This window comes from Rhododendron vialii, chromosome 2a, assembly GCF_030253575.1.
Source record: "Rhododendron vialii isolate Sample 1 chromosome 2a, ASM3025357v1".
Classification (NCBI taxonomy): Eukaryota; Viridiplantae; Streptophyta; class Magnoliopsida; order Ericales; family Ericaceae; genus Rhododendron; species Rhododendron vialii.
In genome coordinates this window covers 44380322-44396780 of record NC_080558.1, presented here as the reverse complement: position 1 = coordinate 44396780, position 16459 = coordinate 44380322, and the positions used below count along the sequence as shown (strand labels likewise).

General features: G+C 39.2%; 1 protein-coding gene and 2 long non-coding RNA genes across 7 annotated transcripts in view; 2 read left to right on the top strand and 1 right to left on the bottom strand.

The window, feature by feature from the left end:
- Nucleotides 1–827: 827 nt before the first annotated feature.
- The window catches only part of LOC131315652 (uncharacterized), a 37091-nt gene continuing 21459 nt past the window's right edge, over nucleotides 828–16459 (bottom strand). Inside the window, exons 1-5 of one of the 5 annotated variants that reach the window (XM_058344834.1) lie at nucleotides 9254–9343; nucleotides 8878–8952; nucleotides 4480–4554; nucleotides 3282–3683; nucleotides 828–1644 (exon numbers count right to left, since the gene is read on the bottom strand). In XM_058344834.1, the coding sequence (XP_058200817.1) occupies nucleotides 1047–1644; nucleotides 3282–3550 (867 nt within the window). In that variant the 5' untranslated portion in view covers nucleotides 3551–3683; nucleotides 4480–4554; nucleotides 8878–8952; nucleotides 9254–9343 and the 3' untranslated portion in view covers nucleotides 828–1046. Of the gene's footprint in view, nucleotides 1645–3281; nucleotides 3684–4479; nucleotides 4555–4879; nucleotides 4906–8877; nucleotides 9344–16459 lie in introns of those variants that run through there. The other 4 variants (XM_058344833.1, XM_058344835.1, XM_058344836.1 and 1 more) reach the window with 4 other exon arrangements.
- LOC131315654 (uncharacterized) lies at nucleotides 1984–3207 on the top strand. Its single transcript, XR_009196839.1, has 2 exons — nucleotides 1984–2337; nucleotides 2386–3207. It is a non-coding gene; the product is annotated as an uncharacterized LOC131315654 (long non-coding RNA).
- On the top strand, nucleotides 4443–4689 carry LOC131315656 (uncharacterized). The gene is made up of 2 exons (XR_009196840.1): nucleotides 4443–4563; nucleotides 4606–4689. It is a non-coding gene; the product is annotated as an uncharacterized LOC131315656 (long non-coding RNA).

Below are 16459 nucleotides of genomic sequence, written 5' to 3'. Positions count from 1 at the left end.
TTGGATTATTATCTTGAAAGTTGAAAAATAATTTTTTTGGATTTTCTCTCCATTACTGCCCAGTCCCAAGTGGACCCATGACAGTTGATGTTTGATAGTAATTGACCAAGTGGGCCCATGGCAGGATAAAGCGAAAACCTCGGTAAAAGTGTAAACGAGCAAAATTTTAGAGTGTCTCGGCTTGGCTTGTTCAAAGCATAATGCACTCAAGCTCAAACTTTATTGATATTTGAGAATTCGAGATTGGTTCGGGTACTAAACGAATCGAGTCCCTGTGTACTAACTCTAGCTCGGAGCATAAAGGAGACAAAAGTTTTATTCTAATATCTGATCTGCTGAACGAATTGAGCGAGTCTTTAATGAGCTGCTCACAAACATCTCCATTTTAAGAGTGATGATTGAACTGTTAATTGCATGGTCTAGAGAAGTTCATAGCATAACGTAGTGACATGAATATTCACATCTCTGCACAAGCAAATGACTAGATAAAGATGATTTCGAACTTTATTCCAATGTCATTTTCTTTTTATTAAAGCTCGATATCCTGTCCAATAGACCGACTAATTGGGAGACAATTGGACAGACTAACCGGAAGACCAATCTCACCATAATGATGGTTCCGTATTGAAAAATAATAACTCAATTGCATCCATACGGGAGTTGAACCGTAAACTGTCCAGTCTCATTTTCTAAGCTGCATTTTCTGCACCAACACCCCCCAGATTTCTAGTATCAATTGGTTAAAAATGAGGGTTCTCACATTTCAATCATGGTTGTGATCACCATCTCGGTTCACTCTAAAATGCCTCTGTATAATCCAACAAGGATAAAGAAACAAAAATGTTACATAACCAAGGCTACATATCGAATAAAATATGGTGATTCCCAGAGCTTGCATCTGAATTCGTTCTACAAATTACGAAAAGGAAAATCCTCATCCGAGGTGCAGATAAATCAACCTATTGCTCATGAAAATGAACAAGAACAGTTATTTGCTCCTTTCTAGTCTCCAAAGTAGTTGAGCATTATGGACAAAATTGACCACCTTATATGAGAAATGGGATTGCTAAATGCGTGAGGCTTCGGTTGTTGCCACGCTCACTGTGCTCAGCAATTTCCTTCAGACTCGTCCAAGGTTTCTTCTTCCGTTTGTTTGACGTGCCGACAGATTTTTCTGCATCTAATGCAGCAGAATTACTTTCTGGTTCAGCTGCTTTCTTAGACGTAGATCTATTCCTTTTCCTTCTCTTTGCCTCCAACAAAGTTGTACAAGTGCTGACCGAAGGTGTTGCTGGAGTCTCTGTCACAAGATCCTCTGTGGTCATTGTTGGCAAGGCAATCTCATCTGTCCTTTTAACCTCAGGGTTGCTCATTGCAGGTTTCTCTGAGTTGACAGACTTTAGGACGATTGAGCGTGAAGATTTCGATTTCATGGGTGGTTTGGCCTTTGGAGGACATATCTCTTTCGTATGGCCTCGAGGAGTCCCTCTCTTCAGGTTTCGATGCGAGCAGAAGTGGCATGAGTATACGACATTGTTTTGGGTGGAAATATTTGGCCTTTTGTGTCTACTACGCCTTGCTTTTGCTCTATTCTTTTCAATTCGAATGGTACAATTGTATCCAGGCTGAAGAATGGATTCGCACCTGCAAAATGACACAAGAATTATTATACATCTGCTCTAGTCTAGAGAAACTCTCCCATGTACAACTCTCTGTTGACTAATATAAACTCTGGTTAGGGAAAAAAGGAGGTAGAACTGAGATATTCAAATTATGCCTTCCATTGCTATTGTGAAATGAGATTTTATAGACAAACATCAGCATATTTCCAAATCATTAGTGCCAATCCAAAACTTGTTTCTGATCAGATTTCACAAAAACTGGTTGGAAGTCCTTCATAACCACAATATGCCATGTTCAACTGAGGAGAAGGGCCTACATGAGTGATCTAAAGTCCTCGCCAATTTGCAACACGATCAGGTTCAGAACTGGCCATTAGGATACCATGACTGGTCATCTTACTTACCAAATAGTCTCATATTTGAGCCCACACAGCACTTCCCAAGGATGTACAGAGGTGAAAAGATATGTAGACGGCACAAAAAGGTAAACAGATGCAACTAAGAGGAATCGAGCAAAGAAGGCAAAGAAAAGAAAAGAAGAAGAAGGCGAAGAAAGAAGAAGAAGATGCAGCCTAAGTATGGTAGACACTGTATGCAAAACTGTCCTTCTCAATTGCAGAATCTTCATATCAACTAGTTGCAGCAGATTACAAAGTTCTGCAAATGGTATTCGCCATGCAAAAATGTTCAAACAAAGAACCATAAAGCAAGGCATGTTGGAGCGCTACCCAACTATTTGTCTGAGAACCATAAAGCAAACCAGTGTTTGGAGGGTTTCTCATTGTGTTTTTGCTCCCTAGCTAGGTGTGATTTTCTCTTTTCCAGGGCTTTCCCCTGCAGTTGATTCAGCAGGTCTTTTTCCCTGCTTCGTTCTGGTTGTAAGGGTTTGCCCTCTGATTTTTGTTTGTTTGCTCAATAGATGGTTTAATTACCAAAAAAAGAGTTAAGAAGTTTAAGATTCAAACTTTATTCCCCAATCCAAGCTTCATTAGAATGTTCATTGTATCGGGGGGTTTTTTCCTGCACTTCTTGGTCCCATTTTCTTCTTTTTCCTCCCTTGAGGGGAAAGAGAATAGAAACTGGAATAAGAAGGCAGCAAAGAAAATGAACGTTTGGCCCGTTAGGCTCGTTTATCAAACCTTTAAAATTGCCAACAGGCAATCACAGAGCAATGCAAGCGTACTAGCATGCATATTGTAGCCGATAACACATGCAGCAGGGCTGCTAAACGATCCAAGCCACCCAAGTTTGAGCTCGTGGCTTGTTAAAAGCTTGTCCACAAAAAAAAAAAAACAACAACTCAGAACGTATATTCTTATTGCTTAACAAACTAGCTACTACTCGGCTTACTCTGCTCGTTTGACTTATAGTTATGATGTATAAGAATTCAAGCTACTCGAGATCAGCGAGTTTGGCTCGATCAAAACTTGTTTGAGATAGACTTGTCTCATAAACAAGCTAAGCCATAACATATTTTGAACCTCGTTAAATTTTTCACACCATGCTTGAACAACAACCCGCTCGGCTCGTTTATCACCCCTACACATACTACACACACATACATACTGTAACATACATACATACATACATACAAAAATAATGAGAGAGAGAGAGAGAGAGAGAGAGAGAGAGAGAGAGAGAGAGAGAGAGAGAGAGAACCTCTGGCAAGTAACCAACGATAGGTCAGGCGGTGCCCCCAACGCCTCACGAACAGCAGCCAATCTGTGCCCGAAAAAGGCACCCAAAGAAGGTATAGATGCTTCGCCGCTGGCCCAAACAGCGAGTTTTCGAAGGTGATCTAGTTTGAGCATGGACTTGGGGTTCACACTAGTTTTCCTCTTCCCAATAGATTCCTCTCTCAGTGTCATTGAAGGCATCGATCCAGAAGGGAAATTGGGTGGCTTCTTGTTTGATCGTTTCTTCCCCATCTTTTTTGCTTTCTCTCTCTCTGGATTTTTGGTCAAGAATGTCGTCGAACACCTTAGCTTTGTTTGGTAACACTGCCACTTTTCTGTTTCCTGTTTTCTACGGAGTATTTGTTGAAACCAATTTCTACTTTTCCTAATAAAAAAAGTGAAAGCGGAAAACATGTTTTGTCAACTGTTTTTTAAAAAATATATATGTAAACATGAATTTTTTTTGACTGAACAGCCGAAACTTCTCATTAACTTCCAAAACTCAAAAAGTCGGAATTACAGAGATTAGTAAGACTCCCCTATGAAAAGCTAAAGCTATCCAGTGAGCAACTCTATTACACTTCCAAATTATTCCAATAGCTTACGGATCTACTATATTCACATTGATCAACAGTCCAAAGAAAGCCAATAACTTTGGATATCTAACATGGACAAAGATATTTGCTCCTCCAGCTAATCATGTGACTGATTTTGACAAGTCACAGAGCCAAAACTGAGTCCGCTTAGAAGGATTCAAATCGATTAGCAGTTAAAGAATATCATCAAACATGAATTCAAGGATTTGGATTCCTAATCCATTCGGGCCTGTGAAAGGAACAACCAAAGCCAACAACGAAGGGAAAAACAAGTACTTTACATCTCTTAATCCAGGTAAATCATTAAGTAATCATCATATTAGATTCGACCCGTCAAGTTTTACAAAGATACACAAGGAAAATCAATCCTGTTGCCTTTACTATCAAAATACAGCACTTACAAAAAAAAAAAACCCTATCATGTTGCCTTTCTTTCATGCAGTGAACACAAGGGCCAAGATTTCGCAGCCTCAAATGCTCAAATCAATGCCTTTTTTCACACAAGCACAAATACAACAGTGACGCTTCTACACGAACGATACCAAGAACAACATATCAAGAACATCACCGTGCAATAGTACTCACCGTACGTATTCCGGTGATCAGAATCCTTGGACGCCAAGCGTGGTCAAATACTAGTGATACTTCTCTGGAATCAAACTACAGCAAGTCATATATTAACGAAATGTTAGAAGAAATCATTTGCAATAGATGAAAGGTCAACTACCCCAATTCAATCCCAAACATGGGACTAATATTTCAGAAAATTATTGCCCAATAGTACAAATGATTAGATTCAGGCAAACTGTAAGTTATAAATATGCCCTAGTTATTGAAAAGAAGCTGATTTCACAAGGAATGAGAAATCAAACAATAACTGATAAATAGCACAAAAAGCTCAAATAAGCAACAAAAAGGATGGATAAGCTGTTAGGGTTTGCAAAATCACATCTACTAACAGAGTTTTAACCAGAGAGAGAGAGACCTAGAGAGAGAATCCAAGCCTCGTAGAATCCAAGCCTCGTAAACATGGGCCAAGATTTATGTTGAAGATCATCATCAAGCCAATCAATCCCATAATTTGAGGAGACCAAGTTGACCCATGTGACCCTAAATTTACTCCTCATAGACTCATATCAGACCTTGATATCCTTTGTTTTCCTAAATTGTAAATACGTTTTAGATTTGGTCTTGTATATATATTTGTTGTAGCTTGTAAATCAATTTAGAGTGTTATCAATAAAAGGTCTAACTTTTTAACATGGTAGCAGAGCGGCACCGATCTTGGTGACCGGAATTGCTTGTCAAGTCCAGTAGAATCTACATTGAAGAGTTTCTAGACATTGTCAAGTCATCCTCAACGGCAACATTGCCTTTGTGAGGTTTATAGACATTAATCCTCATAGAAAACCTCACTGCCATTTCACCGGGAAGACGGAAATACTGGATTGTGATATTCTCAAGACCAAAATCCATCCAGATTTTGATCTTTGTGGCTACCAAATTATTCTGCTAAGTTCTCTTTTATTTTATTTTATTCTATTTCCTTCGTACTTACATGATCTTTACTTCACAATCCTTGTCTTATAGCATCAGATAATGGCAAACTCAAAAAGGACTTCATCCTCTATTATTCATGCTGGTCACATCTACTCTCTCGAGTGAAGCACTTTGCCTTTCGTCCTCTCTTGATCACACTCCGTGGATCCTTGACGGTGGAGCTACTGATCATATGGTTTGCTTCCCAACTCATTTGACCTTGTTGCTACCTGTGAAGGGGCGAACAGTCACATTGCTGAATGGAACCGTAGCACCTGTCACACATATTGGGTCCATTGAATTTTCTCCTCACTTAATTTTAACTAATGTCATGATCTCAGATATTGATTCCTCTGATTTTGATGAGTGCTTAGTCTGTCGTTTAACAAAATAAAAAAAGACTCCCATTTTCTTCCCGTACTTTCATCTGTCTCACCTTTTGAGTTATTGCACATGGACATTTGGGGTGGTTATTGAACTCCTTCTTTGTGTGGGGCTCAGTATTTCTTAACCATTGTAGATGACTACACTCGTTGTACATTGTACATGGGTCTATTTGATGCGTTGCAAATCAGAAACACAAGGCCCTTTTGAAATCCTTTGTACAACTTGTCGAGACCCAATTCTCTTCAAAGGTTAAGATCATTAGGACTGATAATGGGTAGGAATTTAACATGGCAAACTATTTTTCAGAAAAAGGGATTATTCATCAGTCAAGTTGTGTATCTACCCCACAACAAAATGGAGTCGTGGAAAGAAAACATGGTCACCTTCTTAATGTGGCACGCGCCTTGCTTTTTCAAGCCAATTTACCAAAATATTTTAGGGGTGATGCTATCCTAACTGCACATACTTGATCAATAAAACCCCGACGCCCATTTTGTCCGACAAGTCCCCATACGAGATGTTGTTCAAACGGAAACATTCTTATAGTCATTTGAGAGTTTTTGGGTGTTTGTGTTTTGCTTCCACACATGCACAAAAACCATCTAAATTTGATACTCGCTCCACACGGTGTGTTTTTATTGGTTACCCAGACCCTTATGGGCAAAAGGGATATAGAGTGTTTGATATTGATAGTTACAAGGTTTTTGTTTCACGTGACGTCACCTTTTATGAAAATAAATTTTCCTTCTCTAGCATTATTGAGGAACCCAATCATCCTGTATTGCCTCTTCCTATTAATGAAATTGATGAGAATATTTTACAAATACCATCAACATCTCCATTTCGACTTCATAATGTTAGCCCTTCTAGCTCAAAAGTGTCCATTCCTCTGGGTGATATTCCATCACCAACCCCATCTAGCGTGTCAAAGCACACTTCTAGCTCATATTGCCCTGAACCAATTCTATCGAGTGACCCACCGCAAATTACCCGCCAATCAACTCGGCCCACTAAGCCCCCTGGTTACTTGCGTGATTTCCATCTTGGGCATAGTCTCCCGTCCCGATCATTGGACTCGGCTATGGTTACTTCCAGCGATACTTCTCATCCCTTGTGTAATTTTCTTTCTTACGAGCCTTTATCTCCTTCTCACCATACTTTCACAACTTCTATTTCCCTAGAAACAGAACCTCAGAATTTTTTGCAGGCCATGCAAGATCCAAAATGGAGACATGCTATGTGTCTCGAAATTGATGCTTTAGAAGCCAATCAGAGTTGGACTTTAACTTCCCTTCCACCTGGGAAGAAAGCTATTGGCTACAAATGGGTCTACAAAATCAAATACAATCCTGATGGCTCTGTGGAGAGATATAAAGCCCAATTGGTTGCAAAAGGTTACAACCAAATAGAGGGTTTGGATTATAGCGAGACATTTGCTTCTGTTGCCAAGTTAGTAACCGTGTGAGTCTTACTCGCTTTTGCAGCAACTCAGGGCTGGCATCTCCATTAACTTGATGTGAATAATGCCTTCTTGCATGGTGAGCTTGAAGAAGATGTTTACATGGCTCTTCCTCCTGGTTTCGGACAAAAGGGGAAAACAAGTGTATGCAAGCTTAACAAATCCCTCTATGGTCTTAAACAACCATCAAGGCAATGGTTTTCAAAGTTATCTTCAGCACTCATTGATGCTGGTTATAAGCAATCTAGGGTAGACTATTCACTTTTCATCTGATCTCAAAATAGTAGTTTTACTGTTGTCCTTGTTTATGTGGATGATGTGATCTTGGCAGGAAATGATGTGGAACAAATTCAAGAAATCAAAAGATTTTTGAATGATCGTTTCAAGCTAAAAGACCTTGGGAATCTCAAAAACTTCTTAGGCATAGAGGTTGCCCGTTCAACAAAAGGAATTTACTTGCCGCAAAGAAAGGATGCACTTGAAATTCTTGAAGACACTGGATTCCTAGGAGCAAAACCAGCAGATTTTCCAATGGAACAAAACCTAAAGCTTAATAAGCTTGATGGAAAACTTTTGGAAATCCTTCTACTTATCGTAGACTTGTGGCTAATTTATTTGACCATTACAAGGCCAGATTTGGTGTATGCAGTGCACGTGTTGAGTCAGTTCATGGACAAGCCATGTATACCTCACTTGGATGCAGCACACCGCGTATTAAGGTATATTAAGCAAGCACCAGGCCAAGGTATTTTGTTATCCGCCGCTAGTCTGGTTCAGTTAGAGGCTTTTTGTGATGCAGATTGGGCCAGTTGTAAAGACACGCAGCGGTTGGTAACTGGATATTGCATTTTACTCGGCCAGTCACTTATTTCTTGGAAAACAAAGAAGCAAACAACTATGTCACGTTCTTCTGCTGAAGCAGAATATAGATCAATGGCTGCAACTTGTTGTGAGGTTACTTGGTTAAAGCAAGTATTGGAAGATGTAAAGGTAAATCACTCCCAGCTAGTCAGGTTATATTGTGACAACAAGGCAGCCATCCACATTGCTTCAAATCCAGTTTTTCATGAAAGCACGAAACACATTGAAATTGATTGTCATGTAGTTCGTGAGAGAATCCTAGCAGGAATCATCCAAACAGCTCATGTGTCTACAACTCAGCAACCGGCTGATCTTTTCACTAAATCTCTAGGTTCAAATCAGTTCCATTTTCTACTGTGCAAGTTGGGTGCTATGAACATACCCAATACCTGAGGGGGAGTGTTGAAGATCATCATCAAGCCAATCAATCCCATGATTTGAGGAGACCAAGTTGACCCATGTGACCCTAAATTTACTCCTCATATCAGACCTTGATATCCTTTGTTTTCCTAAATTGTAAATACGTTTTTGATTTGGTCTTGTATATATATATTTGTTGTAGCTTGTAAATCAATTTAGAGGGTTATCAATAAAAGGTCTACCTTTTTAACAATTTCGCAGCCTCAAATGCTCAAATCAATGCCTTTTTCATACAAGCACAAACACAACAGTGATAATCCTACACGAATGATACCAAGAACAACATATCAAGAACATCACCACGCAATAGTACTCACAGTGCGTATTCCGGAGATCGGAATCCTTGGACGCCAAGTGTGGTCAAATACTAGTGATACTTCTCTGGAATCAAACTGCAGCAAGTAGAAATCATTTGCAATAGATGAAAGGTCAACTACCCCAATTCAATCGCAAACATGGGACTAATATTTCAGAAAATTATTGCCCAATAGTACAAATGATTTGATTCAGGCAAACTGGAAATTATAAATCTGCCCTAGTTATTGAAAAGAAGCTGATTTCACAGGGAATGAGAAATCAAACAATAACTGATAAAAAGCACAAAAAGCTCAAATCAGCAAGAAAAAGGATGGATAAGCTTTTAGAGTTTGGAAAAACCGCTTCTACATAACAGTTAATTAGAGAGAGAGAGACCTAGAGAGAGAATCCAAGCCTTGTATGGAGTTCGTCAATCGATGGATCGAGAGAACACAGAGAATTTGTTTGGAACCGTGTTCCGGAAAAACGCTATCAGAAAGAATTTTTTCAACGTCCCAAAAAACAAGTAACGCGTGCGTAAGAGACGCGAGTTTAGTACTGACTAGTCTTCTCAGTTTCAACCTGCGAAGTGCCAAAAAGAAGGCCTCTCCCCCTTTTTCTGGGAATTTTCAAACTTATTTCGGAATTAATTTGATGATCCGATTTGTCCAAATTGTAAAACATGTTAATTACGATGATTCTGAAAAGTAAGAATTTAGTCGAGTACCAATTGGTCAATAATCGGAGAAGATATGTTACGAAAAAAATTGAAAAAAAGTTAGCTTGACACACTTGATTATAACCTTATCAAGCTAGAAAAAATGAAGGCGGCTTATCTTGCCTTTTTTAGCAATTTTACACCCGACTTTGGAATTAATTTGATGATCCGATTTGTCCACAATGTGGAAATTGTCAATTAAAATTATTCTGTAACTGATTAATTCAATCTGATACCTCTTGGTCATTAATCGGAGTAGATATGTGTCGAAAAAAATTGATAAAAAGTGAGACGGGTGCACTTGATTTCTCCTTCTCGCCGTCGTGGTCCGTTCACCGTTCCAAAAAACAAGTAACTCGTGTTCAAAAAACGCGAGTTTGGTCATGACTGGAATTCGCATTTTCAACCTGCGAAGTGCCAAAAAGATATTTCTGGGAATTTTCAAACTTATTTTTGAACAAGTTTTTTGATCCGATTTGTCCAAATCGTATAACAAGATTATTATGGTGATTCTGAAAAGTATGAATTAGGTCAAGTACCAATTGGTCATTAATCGGAGCAGATATGTTGCGGAAAAAATTGAAAAAAAGTTACGTGGCTACACTTGATTATAGCCTTATCAAACTAGCCTTCTTCTCCTACCTTTTTTTGCAATTTTAGACCTTACTTTGCAAAAAATTGGATGATCCGATTTATCCACATTGTGGAGCTTGTCAATTAGAATTATTCTGTAGCGTATCAATTGAATCTAATACCTCTTGGTGTTTAATCGGAGAAGATATATCTCGAAAAAAATTGATAAAAAGTGAGCCGGGTACACTTGATTTCAACTTGAAAGGACTTTTTTTATTTTTTCCCTCCAACTGGTCGTCGCGGTTGGTTATAACAGTGGCAAATCCAAAGTCGACCCTCGCCCCCATCGACCCGAGTTCCGGTGTCCATTGCAAATCCCTCCGTTCCGAAATGAGAGTCTATCGGTATCCAAGTCTAACTCACCCACACTGCCAGAAATTGATGCAAGGTATATCATGCCTCCCACGTGTTTGACATTTGGCTTATGAAAGAAGTTGTTTTTCGGCCTATGGGTTTTGTGAAATCTTGATTCAAAAATAAGCAGCACCATCGGTATCCATAGCTTTGAACCGATTCTTGCATCTGAAGTTTTCTGGGTTCTCACAGATGAATGAGAACAAAAAAAAAAGAAAAAAAGATTCAGTTTTGAATATATTTGCAGCTGTTTTTGATTCATTCTATCATAGTGCTTCTGATTTCGATTAACACAACAGGTCGATTCCTGCAAGTCCGAATGATCACGTTGAGATCCTTTGGGAAGGATTTCCTGCAAAACAAGTCCAAGGATCCTCAATGCTCTCTTTGTCAAAATGTGATGGAGTCACATGCCCATCTCTTCTTCGATTGCTGCTTTTTCTTCTGTGATTTGGCGGCAAGTTTTAGATCATAATGATTTGGTTAGACCTCTTCTGCCTTTATCCCAAGAACTGGAATAGGCTGCTCAAAACAGAAGGGGTAAATCTCTTCGTGATACAATGTATAAGCTGTCGTTAGCAGCTTTCATTTATGTTCTTTGGGGAGAGCTTAATCTTCGAATCTTCCAAGGAAAATCCAGGGATGTGAATGGTGTACTTTCAGAAATTTTCAACTCTGTTAGAGCAAAAGCGAGCTCTTGGTCTTCAATCCAATTCTCTGCTCAGAATTGTCAAATTTGCGACGCTTGGTTGCTGGATTCCAGAATTTTCGCTGTCAACAATTGTTCATAGGCTATTTTTGTTCATAGGTGGCTTTGATTGATGTTGTAGTTTCGGGGGTATGCCCATGTGTTCTCTTTGTAGCTTTTCGTGCTTTTAATAAATTTTGCTTACCAAAAAAAAGTCTAAGGACCGATGGTGTTTCCGGTCGTGGACCCAATAGGCAAAAGAGAGAACGAATGCCAACCGAAAAGTGTAATAGTGTGCGTACCTGTTCCATCCAAGTCGTGGCTATACATATAGAAGTGCAGAGGGTGGTTACGTGTTAGTGGGTCGTGATCATGGGATCGTAGGGTGGTTAAGCCGGAGTATGTCTGGTTCATTAACGGAGTGATGGTACTGAGATTTGTAGGAGAACGTGGAGAGTGGTGATTCTAAAACTAAGGCAAGGCCTGGAACGGTGGCGCCAGAGCGTGCCGACCGACCACTCGTGAGCCGAGCAGAATATGACTCACGCAGCCAACCTTGTTTGTCGAGCAGAAGTTCCTTGACACATGACACATTTCAGAGCCCGGCGAGGCGTGTCCAAAAATATACTCATGAGTGACTAATACCAAAGAAAGTACCAGACCAATGATATTCAGGAAGAAATAGCCTTAATCATTGCCTTTAAGTAGTTGAGTTTTTGGATTCCCGTTTGCAGGGCTCATACAGTAATCAAAGTTATTTGAAGCTCGTTAAATTATGAAGCTAAGCTCGGAGAACTACTTCTCGATTGATTGACAAAAAAGGAAAAAAAAAAACTTCTTGATTGTTTGGTTTTTGACTCTTTTGAAATTTAAGACACTAGATATTGGCTTGTGTCCAATTCGATTAAAGCTTATTTTAACCTAGTGTACGCTGGGAAGTTTGTCCACTTGGATTAGAACCACCTTCTTATTTGGAAGAGAAAGATCTCGTCTCGATCTACCAGCAGGGATGCAAATGAGTCGAGCCGAGCCAACCGAACCAAATTCAATGAGCTTTAATTGTATAATCAAGCTAGCTTTTGGTTAGGTATGAAGGATTCGATCTAAATAAGCTCTTAACAAACTGATCTTGAATCGAGCTCGTGGAGTTTTTGATTCGTATTTTTTGCTTCCCAGTTTGCTGAGCAAAAGAACCACAAACTTCTTCACTCCCCTGCAATTAGTGGCTGTTGCTAACAGTTGACTCACACCAACAACTTCGAGTTTGGTGTACTCACCGGCGGAGCAAGAATTTTTACAAGCGCACCAACATTTCTTCACTGAGGAAAGGAGAAAGAATGACATAAGATGGGAAACCAAGGAAAGCAAGACCACACAGGGAATCCAGGGGGAAAAAAGGAAAGAACAAGACCACAGCAAACCAAATGACTGGTGAATAGAAAATCCCAAGCCTATTAATCCGATTTCTATCAAACCATCACCAAAAAAAAAAAAACAGTTGTAGGGAAGCACTAAACGTAACTAACTGTGTTATCGTCGTCAAACCAAGGATGCAAAAGCAACAAGATCCATCACCTATTCACAGAAGAAAAATTAACTATAAAGGTTTTGAACTATAAAGACAAAAAACAACTAACAATTAGCCATCTGCATTCTGATCATTCTACTATACATTTGATTCCTCCTTTCCTCAGCTGCTGCAACATTGGTTTTACAGGCTTACCTGGCACAGAGTCACGTAACACTTCTCCCTCCGATTATTGGCCATCTCCTCTTCGGCATTGGTTCCAAACTTGCATATGTCGCGCCGGAATTTGAAATCATTATTTTGATGTGTAATGATCTCATTTTCACTCACTTCAGCACCATCATTTGTATTCTCCATTCCCCTTTTAGCTTCAATACACAATTCAACCGAATCGACATAATTCTTTTTTTTTTTGGTTGTGTGGTCATAATCGACATCATTCATTTCTTGTTCATGGTGGAGGAAGCTGAACATTCAAATGAATTCATTTGAATGTTCAGCTTCCTCCACCAATGCCTCAGAATTGTCAGCATTTTTGTTCAGTGGTTGGTCTCTGCTATTGCCTTTTCCTTTGCTTTGTGCTTTCTTCCTTGTAAGTGGCGCTTCAGATCAAGCTCACATGTGACAGCGACCTTACACAGAGAACAACTCCACAGTTTCTGTAACTTTTTACTCAAATTGACTGAGGGCGTATGTTGACAAATTCAGTTATTGGTGCCTCAGATTTCCGCTTTGCCCAGAAACGCTCGAGTCCAAAGGCTTAGCCTGCAGCAAAATAATATGCAGTAACCACAAAACAAGTTACACAAAAAAATATAGATAGATAAAGAAGATAATCATGATGTGGGGGAGGGGCAGCAGATTGCAGATGCAGATCGAGTCTTCATATGGATCTCATAGTCTCATGCCAATTAAAGGACCTAGGTTTTATTAGTAACTAGAATCTCATATATTCTTCCCAGTCCAATGTGGTAAGTGGAAATGGCAAAGCAGATTGTAAATTGAAAAATGCAACGGTGGAAATATGGAATCCCAACCCCATATTGGGTTCCATGCACTTCAATGCGTATATGATTCTTCCAACGTAAGTTTGCAAGTGAGGCAGCATGAATATGAAACTACTGAAATGTGGCTATCATATTGTGTCTCTATGAATCCCAACTCTTCAGATACGAGGCATGGAATGGAACAGACCCAAAAGCCGGGTATGTAAATCTGGGCATGTCCCAATCCGACACAAGAAAATGTAGTCGTGTATTTGGTGCATCGTAATGCTTCTAATGAAAGAACATATGAGGTTATACTGTCAAGAAATCTAGAATTGAAACTAAAGGAGGTGGTGAATAAAAGGGGGAGAATGCTCTCAAAATAGGAATCAACAATAAGATAAACACTCTCTTCTTCTTCTTCTTTTTGTATTTTTGAGCATTGCAGAAACTCTAAGCGTCGTCGTCGTCGTCTTGTTTTTCTTGATAAGTACTCATTTCATTCAAGACCAAACATACAAGTTCTTAGGGGCATACCCCAGATACAAACCAAGTGAATGATGCAACCACCCAATGAAAGGTAGACAAGGGAACCTACGTATGACATCCAATGGTATTCACTTGGTATACAGAACACGCGCATGATGCAACAGAATGGGGTAGCCCATTTTCCCCTTGTAGATCCAGCGGTAGTTGATGAAAAATGCTCTTTAAATTTTCTTTATTTAACCTATTCTATAAGGAAAAGGAAGCTTCTGTAGGGGAGGATAAATTTAAGAGTCCCTTTTCATATAATTTCAGAAAAGTAAAATCTAGTAGTTCTTAGCATATGTTTCCCTGGTTGAATTAAATTAGGAATAAACATGACTAGAGAAAAAGTAGCATACTGAAAGTTCGGAGAACTCCAAAAATCTCCTGCGCAATGAAGGTAAAATTTCAGACAGAAGATCTCAAAAACAGTAGGTTAAAACGGAACCCAATTGGTCGAAGTAAGCGTACATAAACATGAGCAGATACAAAACTACAAACAGTTACACAAGGCACGATAAAATAGAAATTAGGAGTCTAGACTCTAAAGGAATTCCCCACTCTTTCACTGAGTAGTCATCCATAGGGCATTTCCAATCCTGCAACATACTTTGTTACCAAAGTCACAGGGTATAGTACGAGTCAATTAAATACTACAGTATGTATCATCTTCTTAGGCCTCGTAAACTTAAATCATTTTAACTTGGCATATATATTCTTTTGCCCTCATTACCCGTGAAGGTCTACATTGCCCAATAGCTCACCTAATTTTTCAAGTAATCAATAACAAACCCCACTTTAGGAGATAGTTGCAACTTATAAGCAAATGACAGATACCGCACAGTAGATACAAAGAGATGCCACCTCATTACCAAATACTAAATGATTTAGGCCTTGTTCCACTAAGGTTCTTAGCAGCTATCTATGCACGATATTCATCCATTTAGTAGAAATAGAAAACTTCAACATTCCAATTTAATCAAGAGTGACCAGCTAACTTTTTTTCAATTTTTTTCAGAACATATCTTCTCCGATTAATAACCAATCGGTACTAGACTGAATTCATACTTTTCAGAATCATCGTAAATAACATGTTATACAATTTGGACAAATCAGATCATCAAATTAATTCCAAAATGAGTTTGAAAATTCCCAGAACAGGGAGAGAGGCCTTCTTTACGTCACTTCGCAATTTGAAGATGAGAAGTCCATTCAGTAACAAACTCGCGTTTCATACACACTTGTTACTTGTTTTACGGGCCGGTCTAGCGGCAATCTCTTTGCCGATTCAAATCCCTTCCTGGATCAAGCGAAGACCAAAAACCCTACCAGCTCATTTGGATGGTGAGATAAGGAAGGAGGGCTCTTTCTCATCAAATCTCACCGTACACCATTTGGTGAGATTGGGTGAGATATGGAATGGTGAGAAATGAGGCAATCAAAACATTTTCATTTTTGAACTTTTCTCCCTCTTTCTCACCAAAAAATACTCAACTCACGATCTCAGGTACGCAGATACTGTCTTTTGGTTATGTTGATTGACTAGTTCTGTACGCATACCCGACATCCTATTTCGAGTTATTTCTTCTTGTTTCGATTAGTTCTGTGGAACCTCGAGCTCGTGATTTTCACGTGCTACAAGCTAGTAGAAATCACGAGCATGTACCTCGTGAAATTAATGATCTCGAAGCTAGTAAAAATCACTAGTCAAGAAATTCATGAGCGCGAGGTATTGGAGTGTCTTGAGCGTTGGAGGTCTAGATCTATTCATGGGTCTCGGGGTTAAAGCATTTTGTGCACTTTAGGTGTTTGTTTAAAGTTCTCAATGAATCCGGTACAGGAACCACGTAAAAACTAACTGAATGCATGTATTGAATGCATGTATATACATAAATCACCCACATAACTGAATGCATTTCGAGCTCAGCTTGCTTGTAAACAAGTCGAGCCTATCTAATTTACCTAACTTTACCTAATGAGCCTCTTGAAACGCGCCGAACCTATAGAATGAGCCGATCTTTTGCAGAACGACCCGAGCAGCTAGAATGATATTGAACTGGATATCGAAGTATACATGGCTAGTCATCGAGGTTTTATGCCTGTTGGTTGGTTTCACATCGAAATGGTATCTGTTTAGTATTGCTTTATCAATTAGAATGTATAATAA